General features: G+C 41.9%; 2 protein-coding genes across 3 annotated transcripts; one reads left to right on the top strand and one right to left on the bottom strand.

The window, feature by feature from the left end:
* Positions 1–479: 479 nt before the first annotated feature.
* Positions 480–23,062, bottom strand: zranb1a (zinc finger, RAN-binding domain containing 1a). Of its 2 annotated transcripts, none has more exons than XM_074663178.1 (10): positions 22,328–23,062; positions 20,999–21,854; positions 12,454–12,641; positions 10,351–10,504; positions 9,470–9,541; positions 9,109–9,307; positions 7,124–7,244; positions 4,477–4,606; positions 4,011–4,240; positions 480–1,445 (listed from the first exon to the last, which is right to left on the bottom strand). In XM_074663178.1, the coding sequence occupies exons 2-10, from the start codon at positions 21,828–21,830 to the stop codon at positions 1,230–1,232; spliced, it is 2,142 nt and encodes a 713-aa protein (XP_074519279.1). In that variant the 5' UTR covers positions 21,831–21,854; positions 22,328–23,062; the 3' UTR covers positions 480–1,229. The 2 variants fall into 2 exon arrangements, with proteins under 2 accessions (XP_074519279.1, XP_074519280.1); XM_074663179.1 differs by having other exon boundaries at positions 22,504–23,062.
* Positions 23,063–23,779: 717 nt separating this feature from the next.
* On the top strand, positions 23,780–26,763 carry hpdl (4-hydroxyphenylpyruvate dioxygenase-like). Its single transcript, XM_074663180.1, has 5 exons — positions 23,780–24,495; positions 24,577–24,743; positions 24,830–24,981; positions 25,814–25,938; positions 26,050–26,763. Exons 1-5 carry the CDS (start codon positions 23,801–23,803, stop codon positions 26,249–26,251), a joined length of 1,341 nt encoding a protein of 446 aa, XP_074519281.1. The 5' UTR covers positions 23,780–23,800; the 3' UTR covers positions 26,252–26,763.
* The last annotated feature ends 325 nt before the right edge of the window (positions 26,764–27,088 follow it).

The following is a 27,088-nucleotide window of genomic DNA, read 5'->3' as shown; positions in this document are numbered from 1 at the left end:
ACCGATCCGACCCGTACCAAACTGTACTGATCCGTACCGGACCGCTTGGTGGAAACAAGGCTTGATGTAACCAAAGGTAAAATGCTCAGTCTGTTAAAAGGTTGTTCTCTGTCGCAGATAACAGCCCACTGTGTACACGGTTCATGGCCCAGTCAGCTGTAAGGGATATCCAGTTTCTGAGTTAACCCTGAATGCAACATAATCAGCGTGTGAACCTAAGCGAAACAAAACAAAACAGAAAACATTTGCACGCCGCTAACATCAATGTTAAAGCAAGATGTCTCTTCAAAGGCCAACAGAAAGGTTGGAGTCAGGCACTGAGTGTTTCAGGAGAAGTGTGAGAATGATTATTTCTGTCCAGTTTGACACCTGTCATATGCAAAGAGAAAGTTTCTGTTCTTCAGGAGCTCTGCAAGTAAGAAGAAAACACTCTCACTAATCCAGACATTATTAAAATAAGGGATTAAGAAAACCAGTAGGCAACAAAGAGGATGCAAGTGAGTCAAATTTAATATGAACGCTCTCTATAGAAAGAGGCCGAGTGTTTGGTTTTCTGTTTTCCCCACCAGCGTCACCGCCACCCACTGTTACATGACCATGAGCCGCCAAACCACACGTAAAAATGTCAGTAAACTTACATGTCCTCCCCCCTCCTGCTCACAGAATGTGGGTATAATCTGTGCAAAATAAAATACTTCAAGACCCGAGGGATCAACAGAACACAGATAAAAGAGGACAGAACAAAAAAAAGAGCATCGCCTCTCCTAAACAAATAAATAAACCCAAAGATCAGAGTGGGGTCGCAGCGGGGAAACAGGTGTTCTTTAAACGTACACACAGGGATTAGCATCGTCTCAGTTTAAGCTAAATTTCTGTCAGGCAACTCTGAAATGAAAAATCCTGTCTAAAGCAGAGTCAGGGTTTACTTAAATAAATTTCCTATAATTCCTGGTTTTTCTCTCAGGTGGAGATTCTTACTTTGATATAAAGGAGGATTCTGGGTACTGGAGTTCACTAAGCAGACTTGATGTGCTTTCACAGGAGCAGTAATCAGGGTTCTGTTTGTTGGTGCTGGTTTCTTTTTTCTATCACAGAGCTCACAGACCACATGCATTATTACAAGTTAAAGATTTACATCTGGATGAAAGAAAAGAAACAGAAATGTAGATCGTAAGGTAACCTCCCAGAGCCCACAGCGTCCAGTCTTTAAGTCAGAGCCCCCCTCCTCCTCACTCGTCTTCATCGTCCTCCTCCTCGCCGTCAGACAGAGAGGCACAGGGGCGGATCTGTCGGTATCTGTCCAACCACTTCTCCACCATCTGGGTGACCAGGGGGTGGTTACGGCGGCGGGAGCTCTTCTGCATGGCTGCCAGCATGCCTCCTTCTGTCACGCAGCAGTCCAGCCATTCCCTCAGCAGCTTCTCCTGCTGCTCCTCGTTCCCCATCTGGGTTGGACAGAAAATCACAGGAAACATTGATTACTCTTTGAAACCACCAGGGACTAGGAATGGAACGGTTTACCTGACTCTGTTCAAAGCAAGTATGACGTATGTCTCCTACACATGCACAAAGCAGGAGTTCAGCAGTACAGTTGTGGAGGGAGGTGTGTGTGTTGTGAACATGGCGAGTAGAGAAGACAGAGTTAGAAGATGTGCCTGTGGCGTTGTATTGCTCTGCTGTGTGGGAGCATTTTGCATTTAGTGTGAGCTCTGATAACGGGAGTAAGACAGTGGAGGATAAAACCACAAGTTCTGTATTTTGTTGCTGTATTTAGCGACTTTCCAGACCCCTCTGGTGACTTTTTTTCAAAAAAGCGAGCAGTAATAAATCTTGTCTCAGAGTTTGGAGACTCTGACTCTGAGCATGTTCTGATCTTACTCTTCTCAACGAGCAGCAGATGCTGCCGTGGGCCCCTCCTCTATCCAAAACCCTTAGGGGCCGTTTACACGACAATGGTTTTAGGGTGAAACGCAAAAGTTTTGTTACATTTCAGCCTTGCGCTAACACGGAAATGGCGTTTTAGGTTACCATAAACGCAAACTTTTGAAAACAATTTTTCTGAAACGCTGCCGGCACCGTTGCCAAGTAAACAGTGAGCAGGCATTTTCAGTGGAAACGGTGACGTCACATGCCGCTTCACGCGAGCAGATACAACAGGACAACAGTACTGTTGTCACAATCGTCGTGAACTAACGTGTTGTGCTTGTGCTGCTGAATCTGCTGACTGTCTTCGTACAAAATGAGCATCTGTTGCTCCACTTTTGGACTTAGTATTCCCCAATACACCAGATGATTGGCCCAACTCTACTTCAGTGGAGATCTACCAAAAGCAACTTCTGGACAAGACAGTTATAGCCCCACCTATAGGCCTGGAATGTTTACTACAGTGTTTTCAGTACCTCTGCGTTTCTGTGTAAATGCAGATTTCTTTCACTGTGTTTTAGCCTTTTCAGATGAAAAGCAATCATGTAAAGAGGCAGACGAGTCCTCTTAACTCCCAGCTGCAGCCGGAGCAGGGGACAGCATGCAAATAGACTGTGCATGTGCTTTTCACTTTTGCTGGTCCCCAGCCTAGATAAAGGAGGAGGGATGATATTTTGACATTAAAAAAAAAAAAATCAGGAATCGAAAGAACAAGATGTTTGGAACTCTGTTCTAAATACTTTTACAGTGTTTATTACCTGCTTTCTGTCTCTCCCATGTTATTCATCTCGTTTCAGGCAATTACATGCAAATAGGGATGGGTACCTTTCACATTTGAAATGATATGGTACCAATGCCTGGTACCCGGCAATCGGTACTGATACTCAACGGTACCAATGTTCGGTACTTTTTTTGTATTTATGTGGTAAAACATATGACTTTGTTTAATGATAAAGAATATATTTTTTCAATTTAACATAATTATTCTATAACCTTGCAATGCTGTGTTCATGCTCAGCATTGCCCACTCTCCCAGTCCCTCACAGTCACAAGGATGCATTCAGGTACCTTAACATTGTACCTTTTCATTTTACATAAATTGGTATCTGGTACTTTTGACAGAATTCGGTTGGTACCTATAAAAGTACCTAATTCGGTACCCATCCCTACATGCAAATGGCTTATTATGCAGATCAGGAGATAACGTCTTTTAGCAACTTTTAACAACTTCTTGAACAGCCAATAGAGACTTTTCTTACTGAGGAGTTGGCATGTTGAAACTAGCAGTGTGTCACGCAGCTTTAATGATGTTGCAATTGTCAATCAGCTTCATTCTTTTAGGTGTCACGTGACTATACATGACAGAATGGATTACAAAAAACTGTTAACAGTGGATTATCAAGGTATCTGGTATTCCAGGGTGATAAAACATCAACAATGTACCCCTCAACCAAACCAAAAACTGTGACCTCACAACCGTGGGAAGATCTGAACTGTGAATTTTGCAAACCCTTCCATCTGCTTCTGGGGACCACAGGGTGCAGAGTCCTACACCTCAGAGTGTCTAGATTTAATACTTTAAAGCTGGCACACTTTCAGTCTGAGTGGCATGAATACTCTTTAAACTCATGTCACATAAAAATTGTGAATTTAACTCTTTGAAAACATTTTTGCACAACAAAAAAAATCATCATGAGTTTTTTGAATTTCTTTAAGGATTAAAGTGAAAACTAACATATTAAAATAAATATTAAAGCTCCTGTGAAGAACTTTCGGTTTGTACTTATTTTGTCTACAAAGCTGTTACTGCTGATCTTGAAAGAATCTTTGCTACTGTCAGCGTAAAAAGCTTTTTTTGGGGGGAGCATTTCTTCAAAACCTTCTCCTGACAACTTCCCCACTGCAGCAGCTTTCACCTTTAAATAACTTCATTGAAATAAAAAAAATGTCTTTCTAATAATCTTTTGGGGATTGTAGGTCATAGAAATTCATCAGTGTTAATTTCAGTTTTTTTCGTAACCAGCTGAAAATCTCTCACAATAGCTTTAATTTTCACATGATCTCCATCAGCCAATCACAGTCCCCACCTCTTGTGCAGACAGGAAGTGAATGTGCAGCAGCTTCCTCTCGCTGTCCACCAGCGGCAAGAAAGTGACCGTGACGTCATCGTCAGTGTTAAGGTTGGCGCCTGCACCGCGATTGTCGTAGCCGTCGTTCTCCATGGCCACCAGGGCTGAGAAGTGGCCCCGCGTGTAACCCAGGGCGATGGGGCTCTTCCAGCAGAAACTCTGCTCCCATAACAGAGGCAGGTACACACCTAAACACACAGAGAAACACACTCACAGGTCAGGGAGGCCAGGCCCTGCAGCTGAATGCTCACATTACAGAGTGTGGATGTCATCTGAGGATAAGACGCATCCAACATCAGAGAGAACAGGTTCACAGGTGCAGCTTGTGGAATGAAAATGTTTAAAGCTTAAAGAACAATAAAGAAATGTAAAGATATGAGACAGAGAGATCTGAATCCTTCTTTGTAGCTGGATCTGTTCTCACCTTGAAAGCGAGTGTATCCTAACGTTTCCCCACGGAAACTTTTGTAGTATTTCACTCCGTAGACTATGATGGGTCTCCGAAGAATGTGTGCGAGAACAAAAATGTGGGTCTGCTCCAGGCTGGCCCCGGGCTGATGGAGAACAAAAGCAAACACAGAAGTATTACCAAAGACGTACATATAATAAAAACAATATAAAGATATTGATCAGGGCTGACTCTGTGATCATGTCTCAAACTGTGAGGCTACCTGTTAGATTCATGAGGCATGCTCATGAATCTAACAGGTGACCTCTCCCATCAGACAGGACATACAGAGGTGGTCTTATCCCTCCACTCTCTCTGTTACAGCCAAATCCTGAGACAAGGTTATCACATGCTAGCTTTGGTTGTGTTTGTTGATGCTGCTGTGGAGTGGCTCTCTGAGCTAAACGCCTGTAATCCTGAGGTCACATGTTGGGGAGGAGTGCAGCCTCAGCAGGCGTGCCAGAAGGGCAGATGAGCTGTCTGTCAATCGAGTGCTTCATCTTCAAGGATGTGATTGCTTCTGTCCTTCCTGTCACGATACACACCATACACACCTTCCATATAAGCCCGTTTATTGTAACTAGGCCTGTCACGACAACAAATTTTGCTAGACGATAATTTTCCTAAATATTATTGCTGATAAACAATATTATTGTCAATATTATTTTGATTTTTTTTCCTTTTTTTCATTGATGTAATTATGATAAATGGGATAATAAAGTGAGTACACCATATCAAAAGCAAGAAACTTTAATTTCTTAAGAGTATCTAACTGTAATAAAAAGGTCAGGATCTTTTAAATACAATAAATTAAACAAAAAATATAATAAATTTAACAAACAAGAAAGAAAAAAAAATACAATGAAAATGAAATGGACTCTTTTAGAAAAAAATACATGTCAATGAAAATAATTAATACTAATCAAAAACAAAACATAGACCCTGTCTCTAAAGAAAAAAATGAAACTCTTAAAAAACAACAACAATAGAAACTTTAGCCTAAATAAAAGGGAGTTTATACAGTTCCTGAATTGTTTGTAACATGTACTTTTTCCCAGTCAATCCGTACTGTCTGTCAAACATTTTTAACATTTCTGGCTTTCAACCGTATTGAAGGGCTGCATTTCTTTGGCAATGTAGCTGTCTATGAGCGACCACCATTTGGCGCTTGTTTTTCTATTTACTTTGCAGACCAAAAGCCTCAGTAAGAGTGGATTGTCAAAGAACAAGGCTCCGCTGCACCTCCCCTTCTTCTTCTTCGTCGCCACTTTTTTCTAACAAATGCGACATATTAGGTCGTTGGTGTTCATGAGCCCACACTTTGTTCATTCTGATAAAAAACAAAATATTCCCACACTGGGACTGTGGCAGGCGGCTTAAGAACTGTATCTTTCGTGCCATCATTCATATTAGCGTGTGTTTCCTCCTTACCCCTCAGGACGCTCGCTTCAGCTCTCTCCGTGTGTACGCGCGAGCAGCCCCGTCTTCACCCCAAAGATCACATTTTTGACAGATGCTCACTCTGCTATAAATCTGCTAAATCCGCTATAGAACCTATGCACCCTGATGTTAGGAAAGATAGACATAGTGAGCCATCTTCTCATTCAGCCTCTTTGGTCGAAAGAGAGGAGTAAAAAAAACATGCATGCACATGTCAGTTTATCGAGGCTGTCAAACTTACCAAGGACGTTTTTATTTATCGTTCGGTTACTTGATTTATTGATTATCGTGACAGGCCTAATTGTAACAGACTTTAACATTTACTTCTCTAATTATTTATGCTGTTATAACTTGGCTTTGTTTCATCGCTGGTCTTGTGGTTTGAGTATGCTCCAAAGAAAGCTGACCTTCATACAGCGTCAGCGTGAACAAGCCTCCTAACACAGACGCTCTTCAGTTCACTTCAATCTTAAGGACGTCGCTTTAAGTCAGGGCTTTAGCAAGCGGTAGTGAGAGGACAGGGCAGAAATGTAAATCAATATGAAGAGTGAAATCCAAGCCCGGCCACAGCTGCTGTGAGCTTATACAAGTTAGGTGGAGATTTGAGTTTAAGTGGGGTTATGACCCATGTGTGATGTTCTCATGCTCAGCCAAGGACATGTACCAACAAAACAACGCAAAAAAGGAAATCTGCAGCTCATGTGATGCTGCTGATTGGCTGATTAGTAAGCAATGAAAGTTTAAGAGAAAAAATAATTGAAGAAAATTTTAAGGAAAGATATGTTGCATTTAACTTTTCATTTGGAAAGAAATGTCTGAATATAAATGCTTGTTTGTTAAAAAATCTGCAGAGGTGATCTTGAAAGGAAACACTTTGAGACTGAAAGAGGAAGTAAACTTCCATCATGTCCACATGTGAAGTAATCAGCTCAATAATCTTCTTAAGCAAATAAACAAACAGCCAAACTGACTGAGTGTGGTTTTACATATTTGGTGATAACACAGCAGACCTCTGATAGTGCATTAGTTTACACATCACATTCTTCCAAGTACTGCAGCTCATTTACCAGGAGCTGACACGCTCTCCACAGTGAGGACGAGCAGATGTGCTCGTGTTTTGACTTGGGGTTGATAGTGAACCAGAGGAAGGAAGTGAGCAGCGCTGGAGGAACCTCATAATTACCTGGCTGGCCAAAGACAGGATGAACGCCCAGTCCTCCTGCCACTGCTCCTCTCTGAGAGAGAAGTGCAAACCGAAGCTCTGCGAGTACCACGACTCCCACTCCTTCCAGCGTGTGTAAAACCTGAAAAAAACAGCACATAGTCAAACACTAGTAAAGCCTCGTTGCCACAGCAGCAGTAAAGAAAAGGAGGTTATCTCTGTTGTGTCTTATCATTACTCAGTAACCAAAGCTCTGGTAGATTTGATTATGTAAAGTCAGTATGTAAATATCCTGATGTCATGCCTCTTTGCTGAGCCTCTGAGTCAAATCCTCACCACTAATAAACAGCCGGCTGTGACAGAAACACACTGGGATCAGTTTTATTCCATGCTTTAACTCCAGCAGTTACTACTGGGCAGCATCCTTTGCTGATGAATTTCACACTGAATAATCTTATCTGACATACTTTCATCAAATGCTGCAAGCAGGAAAAAAACACATATTTAGTACATCTAATTTTGGAGTGAGCTACGACTTTACCTTCTGTTTTTCACAAGCTAACAGCTTTTATGGGAGAGCCGATAGATTCACTGACGCTCTTTTTCTAAATGTCTGTTTTTACGTAGATGATGCACTTCTTGTTGTCTTAATGTGAGGTTTCATTCAGAGGACACAATGTTCTGTTTGTGTGTGTGTTTTTATGCAGATGACACACTATTTTGTGTTGAAGTGAGTTCTTTATGCAGATGATCCACTCAGCGTAAGAATTTCTCTAAGATTTTTAAACACTTTGGAAATGCAGCCATACCTGACATTTCATTCATGATGACATAAAAAAATATAAGTACTATACAAAAAAAATTATGATCCCGCCTGACTCTCTCCCAGCTCTCCTTAACAACGCGTTTAGATTCGTTCCTCTACATGCGCTATTTCGCTCATGCGCACTCCGCCCCTCCTCCTCCCCACTGAGTGTTACCAGTGCAGTGTGAGCTTGAGAGTGAGAGCTACATCAGATAGATGTCCTCTCTTTTCAAAAGTTAGGTGAGTTTTGACACTAGTTTGTGACTCAGATCCTGAAAAACTGTCTGTAACAGAGAGTGAAGGAGACTCTCTAAATCACGTTATCAGATGCTAAACTCCGGGAGCTGTCAGGCTGTCCAAGCCGGAGATGCAGAGCCTCCGTCAGCGCACAGCGCTCTCTGGGAGTGGAGATTTTTCCTCATCAATATTCCTCACGTATGAACTTAGTGATCTTTTCTCATAAAAGTATCCAATAACACAGCACCTCATGCTGTGAACTGAAGTTACAAATGAGTATTACCCCCTGGTATTTGATTTCACTATGTGACAACGACAATAAAAACAATTATACGCGTCGACTATTAAAATTTGCATCGATTAATTTTTATCGTCGACTAGTCGATTATATCGACTAATTGCTGCAGCTCTACTGCATCGGCCAATCAGAATGAACCTGTCATTCAGCTGTGATGTTTAAATATATGACAAGAACCAAAACTTCCGTTTCCAGACGTATATACAAAACCATGAAACCGGAGTTTTCCAAAATCTAACCTTCTGGCAGTGTTTTTAGAAAACACTGTTTTTAGTTAAACTTCTATTAAAACTGTTGTTTTTTGTAGCTGAAGGTTCCAAACATATGAAAAAATATATACTTAGACAGTGGCTGCTGCACCACTCACCATGGGTGATGCATTCACTGAACCTTGTAATTCTCAAACACAAAATAACTGATCTTAACAGTAGCATATTCCCATTATCTCACACAAATAATCCACCCAGTATGTTACAAAATTTCAAATCAGGAGAAAATCCAGAGAAATTTCAAATCATGAGATTCAGGAGAAGGGGTCTGAAAGAGGGAGACTCCTGCAGAAATCAGGTGTGTTGCCAGGTGTGAATGTGGCACCATGAATCACACCACAATAAAGATAATAGAGTAGAGTTGTGTAGTTCAGCATGTGAGTGTTTTTGATCTCACCAGTGAGAGCAGTCGTGCAGGCTGTCGTGGAGGGTCTTGCGGAGCACAGAGTCCTTGTCGTAGATTCCCCAGGTGGCCTGTAGAACTGAGTCCAACAGGCAGTCTCCAGCGGTACGGTTCCACAAGGCGTACAGGCGACTGTCGAGGCGTGTGCCCAGCTCTAGAGACCAGTTGATGACCGGAGACTCCTCTTCCAACTCTGAACACAGACAGGTGGAATATTCAAGGTGTGTCTCAGATATATCAGTGTAACAGCATCAATCACTCTTTAGATATTATTATTCACCAGTTTTATCACACACTGCTGAACTCAAACTAAGGCTGTGATGTGAGGATATTACCATGAGCACATCCTGCATACCTTTCTGCACATCTCGATCCAACACCTCATCAAACAGCTTCTCCTGGACAGCAGGCGGCAAATCCTCAATATCTGCAAAGTCACAGAGACGACACATTATGTTTTCATTCCCGTAATAATAGCACAGAGCTCTGCGGGGAAAAGTGACGCTACAATGATGACACACAGAGGGGATGTTCTCTGAAATCCCATTCACTGGCTGACATTTCGTCAATGGCACACTGTAAACATGAGCTCAGTACAGCATGATGTGTTTCTGTGTGTATTGAACTGTGCACACACAAAGCCAGAACACTGGTGGCTATTCTCTGGCTCAATAGTGAAAGGCAGGCTCTTTGTTAGATATGTAGGGAGGGAGGAACAGAGGGACAGCGTTCTGAAGCAGGCCTCGGGCCAAATTCAGTGTGCAATGTAATATACAGCATAACGTCACCAAAAAAAAAAGAAAAGGAGATATCTATCAGTGAAGCCTCCATAATCTTTCATCCCTGCAGCACTGCCAGCTCTAAATCTGAGCACAGCTGGTCGCTCTGAAAAGAAAAGTGGATGTCATCTGAAGGTACTCAGCCACAGGGACAGGACATTGAGTCTCTGAGCAAAGCTGCACGACAAGGCTAGCTGTCGTTTTTCTAGTTGTTGAGTGTCTGCACCTTACTTTTCAAGATCACACACTGAAATGTTTTATTTTATGATACTTATTAGGAAATCTACAAATGCATAAGAAAATCAAGCACAAATATGAGCCACTTATAGTATATAGTCAGCATTCTTTATTTAAGAAGACAGTGAAGTAATGGAAGCAAGATGAATTTGAGATGTTTACACAGTTGTTATAAATACAGTGACTTGACACAATGTGATCATCAGAGTGTGATTAGTACCTGCAGGCAGGGTAAAGGTGACCAGGTCAGTGAGGAAGTAACAGGCGAAGTCTCCTTTGCGTTGATGTAGTGATGCTGCGATCTCCCTGCGGATCTGCTCCGTCAGCTCAGGACACACCAGGGAGGGGATGCACTTGGCTGCCTGCTGGCTCACCTGCAGAGAACACACAGGTTTGTCAGAAAGTACAACCACAGACTGTAGAAAAATGGACGCCATCTTGCTCCACACAATATGAGGTCGACATAAAAACTGCTCCCCCTAGTAGCTTAAAAGGGTTCATACTGTCTTCTTAGTTCTACTGTTTAGAAAGGTTCTTTTTTGAAAGACAGAGAGGTTTGTTTACCTGATTTACTAGTTTCAACCCTCTCCCGGGTCTTCGTCAGAAGCATCACGTGATGGTTAAGTGACGTGTCATGGGCTGCTTTTATATGATTTACCAGTCAGCAGGGAAGCTTGCGCCCCCTACTGACTGGCGCCTTCTCCAGGGGCACTCCAGTGCCGAAAGTAACAAATTCCATCGCTGGATTAGAGAAGCCATTGAGATGCGTGCACCAACATCTATGAACCGGGACGACGGAGCGTACACCCTATCCCACACCTGGGACACGGTCCCGGAGAAGGCGCCAGTCAGTAGGGGGCGCAAGCTTCCCTGCTGACTGGTAAATCCAATAAAAGCAGCCCATGACACGTCACTTCACCATCACATGACGCTTCTGACGAAGACCCCGGAAGAGGGTTGAAACTAGTAAAGCAGGTAAACAAACCTCTCTGTCTTTCAAAAAAGAACCTTTCTAAACTGCTCCCCCTAGTGGCTGGTTTTGGGTCAAAAACTCTGTCTCCCCATTCGTTCCAGATAGGCTGTGGTCAAACTTTAAAAAATAAATTCACCTCATCGAAATGTTTCACACACCTGATTTCTGTGGTGATATAAAGATATGATTGGGCTTAAGTCCTCTTTTTTCTTAAAAATTACTTGGACGTTAAAAACAGGGTTTTATGTCATGTTTAACAATGATTTACAGCTGCCATTCATCCATAGTTTATTGGGAATAGTAAAATACATGGGGTGGGAGAGCCAAGACAAGATCAGACTCTCAAGAGAAAAAAAATGTCACCCAGCTCCTCTCAGACTCACTCAGATTCTCTACTGCGCAGACTGTGGCTGCACAATGGCGGCACATGTGACGGGGTATTTTGACTTTAATTTCGTACAGTGGCAAAAGGCGGAGCCACACTGTCCACTCCATATATAGTCTATGAGTACAAACAAAAAGACGTGTAAATAAGACTTATAAAGGATGGGGGGTGGGGGAAAATATAAAATGTTAATGCAGGGAGATCCTAAAGCGATGACCTCATCACTTCAGCAAATCTCATGAAAGTCTCGTTTAGATCTCGTGAAGATCTCAGTTTACAGAAAGATTTGGGGATTTCCACAACACATGAATATGTATTGGTTTCCAAAAATCTGCACACTATTAGTCTGAACATCCAGCATTGTTTTTTGTACCCCTGTTTAAAATATAGAAAAGCATAAATGCCCCTCTTTAAACCTAAAGTAGAGAGCATGTTTTAAGTATTCCTCTACACACTGAAAGGGGCCATCGCTTCCTCAGACCTCTCAGCTCTCTGTCTCTCCTAATCGTTGCATGCCCTCCTTGCAAACCACATCAGCTCTGTGGCATTGGGTCCATTAGAAACCAGTGACAGGACTGCAGCCAGGCTAATCCTCCGCCTAATCCTTAAAGTGCACTTCTGCTGTAATTATAGGCATCACAGGCATCTGCTACATATCCTCTGCTTTGGCACAGAGTGATCATAGACTGATGTAGGTGACGAGGGAAAGTAGAGTAGGTATAGCATCATAATTAAAGGCAGGTTTCTGACTTTAAAACATGACTTGCAGACTTTGCAAACTACGATTGTTGGTTGTAGCGTTTTTGTTTTTTTTTATCACAAACTGTAATCCTCAAAAAAGTCCTGTCAGAGGACAGTCTGCAATCAAATATCTGGAAAGAGGGTGTACTGAAAACGGAAGAATCTGTTATTGAGTGGTTTAAATGTCAGTGGTGTGAAAAGGGAAACTCCATTCGTGTGCATACCTCTGTTAGCAGGATAGCTAGCATGTCCTGCCTCTGGAAACGAATGGCCAGGTGCACCAGCGTGAAGCCCACATCAAACGCAGAGGAGCGGCTCAAGAGCTGCACCTCGTCCGCAGTGAGCTGCCGGGCAATGTCACCACCGGACGACTTGTAGGCTTCCACCGCCGCCAGGTCCCCCTCCACCACGCCTGCAACAAGGGGGAGAGGAAGACGTGAGGAAGGAAGGTCAGAAAATAGGAAACAAACGCTGGAGCTGAAATGTTAAAATGGATCAGAGGTGGCTAAATATAAAGAGCTGTTGATTTTCCAGGAATTCATGTCCACAGGCCATTGATGTTAGATGAAAGTGACTCATAAATGTTTACTCTGCTTAATCTATGTTTAGAAAAGGTGTTCAAGAGAAAAGCTAGTTCAGATCTTACAGGGGTGGGGATTGCCTGGTGCCACGTTATACGATGATATCACAACACAGCAAAATGTCAAAGAGAAGTAAATGTAGAGGAAACTGTGTGGAGACCAACAATGTGTGCACAAAATCTGAGCTTAAAGCGAGGGTAAAATGTGTTCCCTTATTTCAAACATGGCTTTAAAATGACAAGGATGGGTGTTTGTACTCAGTGTGCGGATTTACAATACACTTCATATCATTACTTTAAAGAAATCTGTCGGTAAACTGCTCAAAACTGCTCAATCAAAATATCCCAAGATCTTCGTGAATCTTGCTTAAATGATAACATCATTCTGGAGCGGACCTCAAACACCAAGGTCTGCTCATAGCTTTGCCTACTACAGGCCTCCAGAGGGCTAGCCAATCAGAGGGAAGGGGGATTGTAGGGTACTGAGCCTGAGGCTTTGTACACTTGTACCTGGGTATTTTCAGTTTTAAAAAATACTCCCGTCCACACATAACCAGGCAAATCAAAGCATGCCAAACCCATACGTGGCTGTGATTTGCAGATGTGAAACTTATGTCAGCCATTCAGTGTGAACCCTGGTCATTCAGCGGTGACGTTTGAGGCGTGTACATGAAACCATGAAACCTGAGTTTTCCAAAATCTTCACTTTTACCCGAGATGTCAGAAGACACCGTTTATAGTAACATAAAACTGTGGTTTAAAAGTTAGTTCCCCAGATACCCGTCTACATGTGGACATGGCCTTAAAGAGACAGGGGCTAAAATGAGGAGGCTGACAGAGGCTGAAATAAGTGTTTTCTAAAAAATCAGTGTGATTGTGTTTTTAAATGTTAACCATAGGCTACTAGGGAGTACTATAATGACAGAATAAAGACTCCCAAAAAAAATAATACCCCCTCTTTTAAAAAAAGCAATATACCCCCTCTTTAAGAAAAGCAAAATACCCCCTCTTTAAAAAAAAAAGCAAAATACCCCCTCTTTAAAAAAAAAGCAAAATACCCCCTCTTTAAAAAGGGGACTTCTCATGTCAACAAAGCAGTCTCAGATTAATTACTCAGCAAGCATTAGAGTAAAATAAAAAATACAGGAGCAGAAAAACAGGTCTAGTTTTGCACACCAACTATTTAACAACTTTAACAAAATGCTAACGCCTTTCACTTGACAAAATGCCCAAACCCATCTACATGTGGACATGGCCTGAAAGAGACAGGGGCTTAAATGAGGAGGCTGACAGAGGCTGAAACAAGTGTTTTCTACAACATCAGTGTGATTGTGTTTTTAAATGTTAACCATAGGCTACTTGGGGGTATTACAATGACAGAATGAAGACTTCCCCCAAAAAAAATAATAACCCCTCTTTTAAAAAAAGCTAAATACCCCCTCATTAAAAAAGCAAAACACCCCCTCTTTAAAAAAAAGCAAAATACCCCCTCTCTTAAAAAAAGCAAAATACCCTCTCTTTAAAAAGGGGACTTCTCATGTAATCCAAGCAGTATAAGATTAATCACTCAGCAAGAATTGGAGTAAAACAAAAAATACAGGAGCAGAAAAACAGGTCTAGTTTTGAACACCAACTATTCAACAGTTTGAACAAAATGCTGACGCCTTCAACTTGACGAGATGCCCATACCCATCTACATGTGGACATGGCCTTAATGAGACAGGGGCTAAAATAAGGAGGCTGACAGAGACTGGAATAAGCGCTTTCTAAAACATCAGTGTGATTGTGTTTTTAAATGTTAACCATAGGCTACTTGGGGGTATTACAATGACAGAATAAAGACTTTCAAAAAAATATATAATAATACCCCCTCTTTAAAAAAAAGCAAAATACCCCCTCTTTAAAAAAAGCAACTGTTCAACAGTTTGAACACATTGCTAATGCCTCTAACTTGACAAGATGAAAAGTTTAAGCAGAGTGGGTTCACGATGATAATAAATTCTCTTTACTTCACCAGATAAACTCTTCTTAACTACGTGTTTGTGTATCTGCTTTTCCAAACACTCTTGTTTCCTGTTCCAGCCCATCTGTAAGAAACCAATTAACGTGGAAAGAGACGGGAATCCTTTTATAACAGGCTGATTCTTTATAAATGGATTAGACTGGCTTCTGGAGCAGCTCCAAATCCATGTCCTTACTTGTAAAGCAAGATGTAACAGACAGCTTGCCATGTTCGATAAAAAAAGAAAGACTGCAGGAATATCCATCAAGCTGTGCTAACACATCACACTGTTCTCAGTCACAACCAATTAATATTAAGATCCTGGAGGAATTCACAGAACAGATTCATCCAGAGGAAAAGAGTTGAAATATGCAAAAACATTTCAGAGAGAAGAGAAGTCTCCCTCGCTTGACGTCAATCCACATTTCAGATGACCTCTAGACGAAGCCACCAGCTAACCCAGTGTGAGAACAGTTGTCACCCTGTCAGGCGTCGACACAGCAGAACAGACAGAGCAGTGTAGCTTTTTAGTGCAGAGCTGTGTCACACAGAGGACAGTCTGTGCAGATTAGCGTCCTCCCCCTCTTCTGGATGTCACAGTCTCAACATCTGCTCTGACTGAAATGAGCAGCAGCTAGGTAGCACGCTGCACACGCGAGTGCTGGCTGAATTAAAACGACAGCCTGATGTGAGGATGTGCTCTGAGGCAGAAAGATGGGATGGTTACCTCCAGAGAACCTGGACCGGAATGTGCCAGGAACCACTGGTCTCCTCTTACACACGCTGGCTGATATTTTGTGAACATGGCTCCATAAATAGATGCTAAATTATTTGGCTACAGAGAGAAGAGTTCAAAGTCATGATAAAAACATGACATAAATTTGATTCCTCGTTATATTCTTAAACCTAAAGAAGCACAAACATTAGAGCAGTGATAAAAGCTTTCTGAAAACCAGATACAGCTGTGAAGGAATTGTTTTTGTAAGTGAGCAGCTGTTGCTGAGGTGTTTCCCACTAAGATCTTTCGTAAACCAAACACCTGCTCGGCTGTTGAAGCAGTAACAGCAAACAGAATGTTCTCTATGCCGTGCAAAATAGAAATGTCAGGGTTGCTCTGATAACCTCGAGATTAATACGACACAAACACAATGTCCTCAGCTCAATTGTAGATAAAAGCCTGTTGTTTCAACCCTTGCTCTCTCTTTTCTACTTTTATAAAGTCTGCTCTGTGAAATGCAATTAACAGAAGAATGAAGAAGATGTGCGACAACTCAGGACAAGGACAGACAGGAACAGAAGGAATTTACAATACCTGCTAAAATGGTCTGCTCTTCGAACTCTAATCATGCTTTTTCAGTCCGAAAACAACTTCAAAGAGCTAAACACAGCATGTCACACACTCAAGCGTTTATATACAGGTGAAAAAAACTTAAAGGTGTAAATTCAGCGATCAGGATGTTATCAAATGTGAGTAAATAACTCCAGGGCTGGCCTCTCTTCTTGGCTCTCTGTTCTGGCTGGATCAGATTTAAGGCTCTGCTGCTGGAGTATGAAAGAGTAAATGATAGTGCACTCTTGTACTTGGCTGACCTGGTGAACTCGTACACACACTGCACTGTCAGTTTGAATGGAAAAAAACTTGAAGTCAAAATATATCCAAACTGGCTTGTTAATATTTTATGGAAGTATCAATGTGTAAATGAGTGACTCCGAAACGAACAGGAAATACAGCTGAACTGTAAACCTCAGCAGAGGATAAGTGAGGAATGAAACTTGCACATTTTGCAAGTTTCTGTCAGAGATGTTGGCCAAACAAACGTGATGTAGCTCCAAACTGCTGAGTAGTTATCCTTATGATGTTTCAGCTCTAACGGAAAAATGCACTAACAGTTGTTGTAGCACAGAAGAGCATAGATCTGAGTTAAATAGATGTGTCCTATGGATTGGCCTCTGTTATGGATAACTGATCTAACTTTTCAAGTCTGTATCAGACTGATACTTGACACCAGGATCAGAGCATTCCCAGTAGGTATTGCTTGGCTGTCCTGTTAAAAGGCACCTTAAAGTGATATTCCGGGATGGAACAAGTTGGGTCCTATCACAAGGTTTAGGGCAGAAATTACCCCTACAGCAGGGATTTTGTGCAGCAGAGGCCCAAGGCGCTCGCACCAAACACCCCCTCCCTGCTCCTCTGCTGGTTTCCTCTGCACTCAGGGGGCCATATTTTACTTGACCAAAAACACAAATAAACGGACTCCCACCGAAAAAATCTGATATCGGTCTGCATTCACGCTTTATTTAGAGAATTTTCAGCGCGTTACTTTCACACAATGACACCGCTAAATAAGGCTCTAGTTCTCATTGTGTCGTAAAATGGCGCTACCTCTGCTGCAGAGCCACAGCTGGCTACGAGGCACTCACCGCCTAGTGTATCAGTCCGCACGCGCGGCGTGCCAGATATAAACAAACGCAGGTAGTCTACCAGGACGAAGAGACACGATGAGAACTAGAGCCTTATTTAGCGGTGTTTTTGTGTGAGCATAATGCGCCGAAAATTCTCTCTCCGTTTATTTGTGTTTTTGGACAAGTAAAATATGGCCCCGTCTGAGTGCAGAGGAAACAAGCGGACGACCAGGGAGGGGGTGTTTGGTGCAAGCGCTCTGGTCTTCTGCTGCACAAAAACACTGCTGTAGGGGTAATTTCTGCCCTAAACCTCGTGACAGGACCCAATTTGTTCCATCCCGGAGTATCACTTTAAGGACATACCATTATAATAAGCAGGGATGGGTACCTTTCACATGTGAAATGCTATGGTACCAATGCCCGGTCCCTGGCAATCGGTATCGGTATGCAACGGTCCCAATTTTCAGTACTTTTTGTGTTTATGTGGTAAAAAATATCAATCAGTCAGTTAAAAAAATTTATTCTTCGATATAAAGGTGTGCTGTGTTCATATCCAGCATGAAAAATTCCCTACTCTTCCTCTCCCTCACAGTTACACGGGTGCATTTAGGTACCTAAACATGTAACCTTTTGATTAAACGTGAATCAGTACCCGGTACTTTTGACAGAATTTGGTAGGTACCTAAAAAAGTACTAAATTCCTTACCCATCCATAGTAATAAGGGGATGTAGTGTCCCTGACGTCACCTGTCTTTTACAGATTTCTGAAGCAAATCTGCTGGCACTGCCATACTGGAAGTGGGTCGGGCCTCAGTTCTTTACACTAACAGCTACAGGGCATCAGTTAGTCGCGTGAGCTAAGCTGAGCCTCTGATTGGGTGAGCTAGCAATCTTAATATCTGTTACACTGACGAGTTAAAAAAAAAAGTTGCCCTCCTTACAGTAAAGCTGGGACAATATGCTTTTCTCCCGATTTGATTCTTTTATGATTTTTGGGGTTTTTATTCAATTTAATTGTGATTTGTCAAAATTTCAAATAGTCATGATTTTTAGCCCACTTTTCTAACACCAGACCAAGTGAAAAAGTTGAATGATGATGATAACGTGTGTCAGTTTTTAGGATTTATTCAGGGGATCTGACATCTCAACTTTTTTCCAACCCAGCTTATAAACAAAGACTAAAATGAATGAATTAAGTTTAAAAAAAAAAAGTCACAGATAAAATTATTCAACAAAAAATCCTAGTACTAAGATAAATCGATTTATTTTCTCCCACCTCTACCATACAGAGTGTGCTGATAATAAATGAGAGATTAAGATGGGAGATGTTTCTTTGAACCAGGCTGTAAATTTCTTTATTTCTGCTTTGTAAACTGTTTTTTTTTTGCTTTGGTGTGAATGTGACTTCCCAGTATTACCAGAGCCAGTCTCAAGCACACACTGAAGAAACATCAGATTTTAGCACTTCAGCATTGTCTCTTATTCTTAGACTGAAGGTTGCTGCTTGGGACATACTCATTATTTTAACCAATCCCAAAACAGTTCAGTCCAGAATGAGTCCCCACTGCCACCACAATCTCTCCCCTCTGATGTTACCATCTCTTGCAGTCATGAGTGGCTAACGCTCCTTTTAGCTTCTCTGATAAAAACTCAGCTGATCCACATCACATCTTTTCTGGGGCTTGAAGGCAAACTTAAACAACGTTCCTGTGATTAAATTAACCCAACACATCATCAGGAGCAACATCAAACCACAGCATAATGTGCGCGTACAGGAAAAGCATAATCCGCCTCTGAGAGACTTTTTAGGGAAACAAAAGAACAATATTACACAAACAGAGCCTGCTTCCTTCAGTGGGAAAGCAGAATCAAATGGGATCATATACAAAGTGCTGGGAAAACATGGGACTAGAAATGTGGGAAAACAGTAAAGCAGAGTGAGACCTGAGGAAGTGCTTTGCTTGGCTGTAATGTGCTGAACTTCCTCCTCTGACAAACCCTTCAAAGAGCTCAACTGTAGCACCAGAATCTGACTGAAAACTCAGGGGTATAACAAGGTGAGACACTACGAAAGGTGGCATAAAAGACAGTTTGTAAATCAAAGAGATGTAGGTTTCCTTGTGTAATGTTTTCTGCTTCAAAACAAGCAGCAAAGGGCAGTCAGTGCAAAGGTTAAGAGGACGCTGATCATGTGCTGCCTTCATGCTTTTTCTGCTATTTTTTTGACGACGGGTGTTCATGTCTTGTCAAGGCTATTTTTGCCTCCTCGGGGGGCTCTGCTCAGCACATAAGCACCACTGTTTACAGGCTCTGTTGACCGCGAGCCAGGAGAGCCTCTGGTCCACGGGCTCCACTCTCACTGCGCTGGCCAGACGGCCCATTCATCCCCACCGGCTGGGAAGCACTCACACCCTCTCAGTTTCTCAAAGACACTCTCAGTGGCACCAGCAAGGGCAGCTCGGGGGTCCGGGGATGAGTTGGATCAAATTTCTACTAGCTGCGGAGTGTAAATCATTACTATGCTGCCATTCAGAATCATTTATGCTTTGTTGGGGGGTGAGTATCAGCTCTCTGCAGCAGCTGAAAGCTCTACCTTGTGAAATTAAACCTTCCCACAAAGCCTGCCAGGTTCTTGTTTTGCTAAATTCCTGTTGTACTATAATATTTGTAGTCAAAACAATGAGACATGTTGTTCATTCATTAAAAAAAATACCAAGGGGATCACAATACTATGCAATCTTGGACTTCCCACGGTGAGGATAATCTGCACTGAAATAAAACAGACTTCTACCAAACTAAATGTGTGATCTGTTAAAAAAACATAAAACTGCCTCTGACAGGAGAGCATAAACCTGCAACGACTGAGTATGACACAAGTGGAGGAAACAAAATGCTACAGTGACAATAGAAGTGTTGTTCTAAAGAATTAACTGGGACACGAGTAGGGAGTCTTTGTTAATACACGACTGTTCTGAAAAGGCAAAGAGGGAAATTAGGGCTGGAGTAGTGTCACACATTAACAGAGCCTGATAATACTTTGTAATCATTACATATTGATCATATTGATCATTACATTAAATGCACCGCAATGACCCAAAATGCACCTTTGGCAATTGGCAAGAAGCCAACGCTCATATTGAGGTAGCTAGGATGTGTTTGGTGTTTTTCTGTTTATCCATTGATCTGATTTTTTGTGGGTTGACTCTGTACTTTTCCCGCAAAAGTATTTTTAATTTATGTTGTGCAACAATTAGGGGTGTAACAGTACATGTATCCATGCCAAACTGCTCCATAAGGCCGTTCGGTTCGGTTCGGTACAGTGCTGTATTCGAACGAACTGTATACGTTGGCCGCTGCACATTGCTCTTTAATATTCATGTGAGTACTCGTCTATGATTGGCTGAGCAGGGAAGGTGTTTTAATATTCATGAGGAAAGTGGTCTGTGATTTGGGCTTTGCGATCATGTGCATATCATGTGGACATGACGTCTCACGGTGAGCCAATCAGAAGATGAATATCAAAGAGCTTCCGTAGCCACAGGAGCTTGTGTCTGAATTGTGCATCATGGCTGCTGCTAACGACCAACTGGAGCTTGAAGAGCCTCCCCCCTCGCTGTATAATGGCAAGTTTTTGGTTTAATAAACATGCTAAACAAGCAAATGGTTTTGCGTTGTTCCATATTATACCGAAAATGTACCGAACCGTGACCATAAAACCAAGGTACGTACCGAACCATGATTTTTGTGTACTGTTACATCCCTAGGACCAATGTGTAAAACTCACCAGCACACGCATTGAGGAACAGCCAGTCTGTTTTCCTCATTCGGTTTCTGATCTGCTTTAACTTCTTGAAGTCGACCTCCTGCTCCTCTTTGCTGCTCATGGCCCCAGCAGCGAGCTCTATCCTCTGGAAGTCCATTTTCACATTATCTTCCCTCTTGGGCGTAGGAGGGGACCGTCTCTGGCTCTGGCCCCCGCTGCAACTGCCCCTCCACCGAGCCCGGTCCTGCTCGTTGATGAGCAGCGTCGGCTCAGCGGACTCTGCCAGCTCTATGGCTTCTTGGTTGTTGGGCTTGGGGTGGTCACACACCACACACTTTGTAGTTTTGGGCCAGTTCTGGTAAGTGCAAGCTGTGCATGTCCAGTGCTTATGATGGGTGTTAAGTCTGTTTCTGTCATTGTATTCCTCACAGGTATCCACGGGTGAGTGGGGAGCGATACGGCAGCCTGCGTTGGATCCTGAAGTCTGGGGGGACTCTGTTGGGCTGCTGGTCCTCGGGCGCTGACACAGGCACTGTGTGCAGCGGATAGCCCGGGGCCAGTTCAGGTAGGTGCACATTTGACAGGACCACTTGTTGGCGATCTCAGCCACGCTGGCCGGCCTGACTCTGGGCCTAGCGCTGGAGTCAGGGCAGATGAGGAGGCTGCTGCCACTCTCAGTCCTGGGGGGGTCCCATGCCAGGGTGGCATCCAACACTGGGGTGTTTTTGTAAGGTTCCTCTGTGATGATGGGACCCCTTGACCTCTGAGCACGGCACATAGTACACTTAACAGCAGATGGCCAGTTTTCATAAGTGCAGTAGTCACAGACCCACTTTATCTTCTGTTCCGTCATTGTGGATCACTTTGGATGTTCAACCTGTGGTGAAACAATAAGTTAAATGTGACGAATAAACACATCATTTTAAAATCACATCGGATGTTTATTTTTGCAACTAACAATCGTGTGTTTTAAATACAAACTATTTTAGACATATTCAATGAATGCCTCACATGAGTTAGTACACCAACTTACATATGGTGGGACACCTTTGAGAAGCCTGCCTGAGACTGAGGTGCTAATAAAAGACTAAAATACCTCGTCAGCTGTTCATTGTACGTTACAGTATAGAGTGTTGTTTACAGTATGGGCTCGATTCACATGACGAGTGCCGTTATCGCATTACCAAGTAATAATATCTGTTCAGTGTTAGCTTGTTAGCTTGCAAGCTAAACACTTAGCATAAACAGCTACCGTCAGTTCAAACGGCTAATGTACATTTAGCGTGAGATACAGTCATAATACGTGTTATTATCAAGAATATCTGGAGATAAAATATGATAAATTCTTACCGTACCACGGCTACGCTCGTTTCTCAAGTGCTGCTGAAAACCACAACAAACCCTTCGTGTACAGTCCTCCTCCTCCTGCTCTGTCAAACCTTTCTCAGACCGAGTTATTTCGACCTTCTTTACTCTCACATGTTTACCTTTTTGGACACATCAACGTCTTATAAAATAAACCACACCTTGGCGAAGACTTGTACTCCTTGTATCATGGTTTAAATCGGCGACACCCCATGGTTTACATTGCCTCCGTGTTGTTTAATGGCGGCGACACTGGGACAAATGAGTAGCAGAGCCAAAATAAACGCTTGGTTGCCTACGTCACCAATCATCTGGCTCAGCGCTTGATGCCATTGGACAAAAGAGAAGTACTGTGTTGCCTTCATGAACAATCTGAATTATAACAATGCCGTATTTAAATGTCCTATTTAGGCTTGATTGAAGTGCAATTTCAAAACGAAGGGGCAGAAATTGTCGTAGCTTCGTATCTCGTCTATTTGATTTTATTATCTTTTATATTTTTAGTTTGTACTCTAAGGCTGCATTCTGTCACGAACATAAAATGTTTAAAAAGACTGAATATTCAAATAGTTAAGATTTATTCGAGCGTATCGGGAACACGGAACGCTTTGCCATTCGCTTTTGATATCAGCATAATTGTGTGATAATAGGTAAAGCTTTCTTGTTATGCTCATATATAAAACTCAAAAAACACTATTTTGATATCATACTAAGCTGACTGTCCCTGAACAAAAATACTTATTTTCTCATTGACTATTTTCCCACAAATTACAAGCCATACTTCAGAAAGGCATATAAACTGACTGACTCAGCCCAGAAAAGGTAAAGTATAAACAGATTTATGAATGTAAAAACAAAAAAAGCGTGCTTTATAATAAATAAAACTGTTTAGTCCATACAAATCGTTCCTGAAATATTCTGTTGGTTTTATCCTGGCTTCCATCACTGGTTATCAAACACCAAAGGAGTTAAAAACGAACCAACAAACAAAAGATAAGAAAAAGATAGAAATAAAAGGGGGAAAGTGAAGCAGAAATCTGATTTATCAGTCTATATTAAATAGTTTGGGACGAGGAGATGTGATATCAAATGTGCTTTCATGTTTTGGGTGTTATAATAACAACAAAATAGTATTATAATATGGTAAAATAAACAAAATAAATTACTAATAGAAATTTTCAAATACCTATTCATATGCGTTCATACAGTTTTCAAACTAAAATACTAAATCATGAGTAATGCCTAAACTTTTCTAGCGATTTTTCTCGTCTCTATCTTTTTCAGGGAAGAAAAATATTTTTCTAATCCATAATAAAACCAGGAAAGGGATAATTTTCCCACTTTGGACAATGAGTATGTTGTTCACCCAGACATATATTATTACATGATAAACGGTGACAAGAGAAGGAACCCTCCTGACTTCTCGGCACGCCCCCTGTCAAAACGTCACATCCAAACATGGCAGCTTACTTGCGCCGGTTACACCACATTTCGCTCCACGTTTCTAACGTGGAAAATATCGCAAATGACCTCGTCTCAAAATTCAAATTTAATTTGTTTGCAACCAGACTGACCGACAGCTCCAGGCAGCTCGCTTTCAGAAAAGGAGGAGCAGTTTTCGTCGTGAATGAGAGACCAAACCCCAGTGATGACGGAGTGAATGAAGAGCTAGAAGGCATCACAAACCAAATATCACCAAGTCCACAATTGGTGAATGTTGGTAAATTCAACCAGGATAACTCCACGAGATATCTGTATGATGTGAACCCATATTACTCGGTGGATACTGTGAGTAATGTGTGTTTCGAGGTGGAGGATGTGGAAAGGTCATTCAAAACCCTACGCCATATGGGCTGCAGTTTCCTGGTTCCTCCCACCACAGTGCAGGACGACAGAGGGCTTGTCACTTACTCCGTGGTGAAATCCATCGTGGGAAATGTATGCCATACACTCATTGACAGGACAAAATATGAGGGGTGCTTTTTGCCAGGGTTTGATGTCATTGAAAAGGACAGTAGTTTTGATGAAGAGGACACATCTTGTCCCATCACACATTTTGACCACATCACTTATGCCTGTCCGAGGAAAACAACCCACCAGGTCATGAGGTGGTACGAGAAACTCTTTGGTTTTCAAAGGTTTTTCATTGATAGGTGAGAGCATTTTATTTCTTTACTCATTACCCTATCCTCTGTTTTTCCTTGTATTGATTTGTAAACTGTCTATGTGATTAGAAATGAAGACATGGAGGAAGGTTTTGTCGTTAACCAGGATGGCATTGGATTGCGTCTTACTGCCATGGAGTACTGGAAATGCAGCGAAGCAGGCATCGCTCTGCCATCTGTGAACAAAAAGGAGCCTGACTGCAAGTTTGTCATTGCAGAATCATTGCCTGAACAAGGTAGCAGCAGCAGCAGATACACCCTCTTTGATCCTGACATGATAATTGATGATAGAACAGCTGATGCGTCACTGTCTTTATTTCAGGCAGGAATCAGGTTGACACCTTCTTGGAGAAGCACAGAGCTCCTGGGATCCAGCACGTCGGGCTCTACACAAAGAACATTGTCTCTACAGCGCATGTGATGGCTGAAGCTGGAGTCCAGTTCTTCTCTCCTCCTTATGCCTACTACACTGAGGTTTGGCAGACTTTTTAAGAACAGTACATCACGATTAGTCATTGCACGCCATTTATTCACCACTTTAAAGCTACTGTGAGGAGTAATTTAATGGTTATGAAAGAGACTGAAATTAACAGTGATGCCTCTTTATGACCTGCGAAATCAAACTAGATTAAAAAAAAATGTTTGGATTGTATTTTTTTTTATGTCCATATCTGCTGCAGGGGGTAGGTGGCAGATGAAAAAACACTTCTTTTACGATATTCTTGGCAAGTGATACATTAAACTACTTCACGGTATAAGGATAAAACTTAATGTTTGTTTTTTTTCCAGAAAGCAACTCCAACATGTACTAGACAAGATTAGCAAAATTAATCATGTACCTCTTTGTCCACACGGGGGCGCCAAAATCAACACAAATAGAGAGTTTGTTAGAGGAGCTTTAAGGAAGATTCAATCGTATTTATGGTAAAATATGTCCTACAGCGAAATCAGGGCTGTGATTCCTGTCTGTGTGATAGCTAGCTTAAAAGTCATCAGGTAGCTTTAAATATCAAAACTCAGATCTGGGCTTGAGAATTTAAGGCTCAGGTTAGGCAGATTTGCAGATTGTCCAAGTTGTAGTTCACCACCAGGTACCATGAAATGAGAAAGTGTCTGATGACCCACTTTTACAAGGCATCACTATTACAATTAGCTTCGTTATAACTTTAATAAATCTTTGATCAAAGATCATCTATAAAGAGATTAACAGATTACCTTTGAACCAAACAATATTTTCTCTTCACATTTGCTTTGTGTCACCTTCTTACATGTTTATAAGCTATTTCACCTGTATCCTCTCTGACAGGTGGGAAAACAGCAGGAGATAGAGGAGGCAGGACATGATCCCCAGATGCTGGCGCAGCACGGCATTCTGCTGGACACAGACCTGCAGCAAGATTCTTCATCACAGACACAGAGTGAAAATAAAAGGTGTGGCGCAACCAGGAGCAGTATAGTAGCTCTTTGTAATAGTTACACCTCTCGCTTTTTTTCTCCCTTCAATGATTCCCTGTTCCTTACCTGGTTATCATCTCTTTCCAGATACCTCCTCCAGGTTTTCACCAAGCCCATCTTTAAAGAAGACACCTTCTTCCTGGAGCTGATAGAGCGAAGGGGAGCCACAGGTTTTGGGGAGGGGAACATCAGGGCCCTGTGGAGGTCCGTTCAGGCGCACATGGAGAACCAGAGGGTGGATTCTCAAGGAGCGGGGTCCACAAAAACTGCACAAACCGCTCAATATTAGTCACTCCAACTTTTTTAAATTGTGGTTATTTAAGGATTTATTTTTATATCAATGTGAGAGCACTTGAAAGAGAGATGTGTAAAAAGATTGTAAGTTATTTACCACAAGTCCTCTGTATCTCAGGATAGTATTTGGCGGTTCATATCAGGATACATACTGCACTGCAAACAAAGTAAGAATCATAGTTATTGCATTAATATCTAGCTTTGACCTGACAACTGTAGATAAATAGAAATTCAACTGAATGAGAAGAAACCAGACGTTGAACACCGTGCTTGAATCATTTTACAAAAATACTCTGTAACAGTAAAAAGATGTCTTTGTTCTGAACTGTGTCAAAGTAAAACTGATGACTCACTCCAGACTAACTTTTTCTGGATGAATGTGTCGGCCGTGAAGACCAATTACTCTCCTCAAAAGTGCTCTGTGTCTCTTCAAATGCAGGCAGGCTAACTTTTAAAATAAGGGCTCTTTTTAATATGTCGGTTCATTTTAGGTTATCATCGAGATGAAAAGGAGAAATGTTTTGAAACAGGAGGAACTGAACAGAACTTTACTGTATTTCATTTTTCCAATTTAAACCTCAGTGATAATATCTCACTTTCAACACTTGGTTTTAGTGAGTCTTTCAGATTAGGAAATTCATTATGTATCCAAGGGGGAAATTAGGTCAATGCAGTTGCTCTTATACACAATAAAGAAGAATATTAGAATAGTACAATGCAAATACTAAAATCCAAGTCCTACCCCAGCAATCGCCCTACTTCAAGACACCAAAATACAAGAATTTAAATCTAAACCATATTTTGAACATAAGACTCTGCCTTTGTCTGAGAA

Source organism: Halichoeres trimaculatus, unplaced genomic scaffold (genome assembly GCF_033239565.1).
Source record: "Halichoeres trimaculatus isolate MK-OKI-2021-1 unplaced genomic scaffold, fHalTri1.1 fHalTri1_scaffold_23, whole genome shotgun sequence".
NCBI classification, from domain to species: domain Eukaryota; kingdom Metazoa; phylum Chordata; class Actinopteri; order Labriformes; family Labridae; genus Halichoeres; species Halichoeres trimaculatus.
Note: the sequence above shows the minus strand (reverse complement) of the source record. Positions and strands in the feature narration are given on the sequence as shown.

Excerpts from the sequence above, each read along its gene's own strand:
- zranb1a (XM_074663178.1), bottom strand. The coding sequence starts at position 21,830 with ATGACGGAACAGAAGATAAAGTGGGTCTGTGACTACTGCACTTATGAA. Across the intron at positions 9,308-9,469 it reads GGATCGAGATGTGCAGAAAG|AGTTGGAAGAGGAGTCTCCG; the intron begins GTATGCAGGATG and ends GTCTGTGTTCAG. Across the intron at positions 4,607-7,123 it reads TCCTGTCTTTGGCCAGCCAG|CCCGGGGCCAGCCTGGAGCA; the intron begins GTAATTATGAGG and ends GTTCTCCATCAG.
- hpdl (XM_074663180.1), top strand. The coding sequence starts at position 23,801 with ATGGCAGCTTACTTGCGCCGGTTACACCACATTTCGCTCCACGTTTCT. Across the intron at positions 24,496-24,576 it reads CAAAGGTTTTTCATTGATAG|AAATGAAGACATGGAGGAAG; the intron begins GTGAGAGCATTT and ends CTATGTGATTAG. Across the intron at positions 25,939-26,049 it reads ACACAGAGTGAAAATAAAAG|ATACCTCCTCCAGGTTTTCA; the intron begins GTGTGGCGCAAC and ends ATCTCTTTCCAG.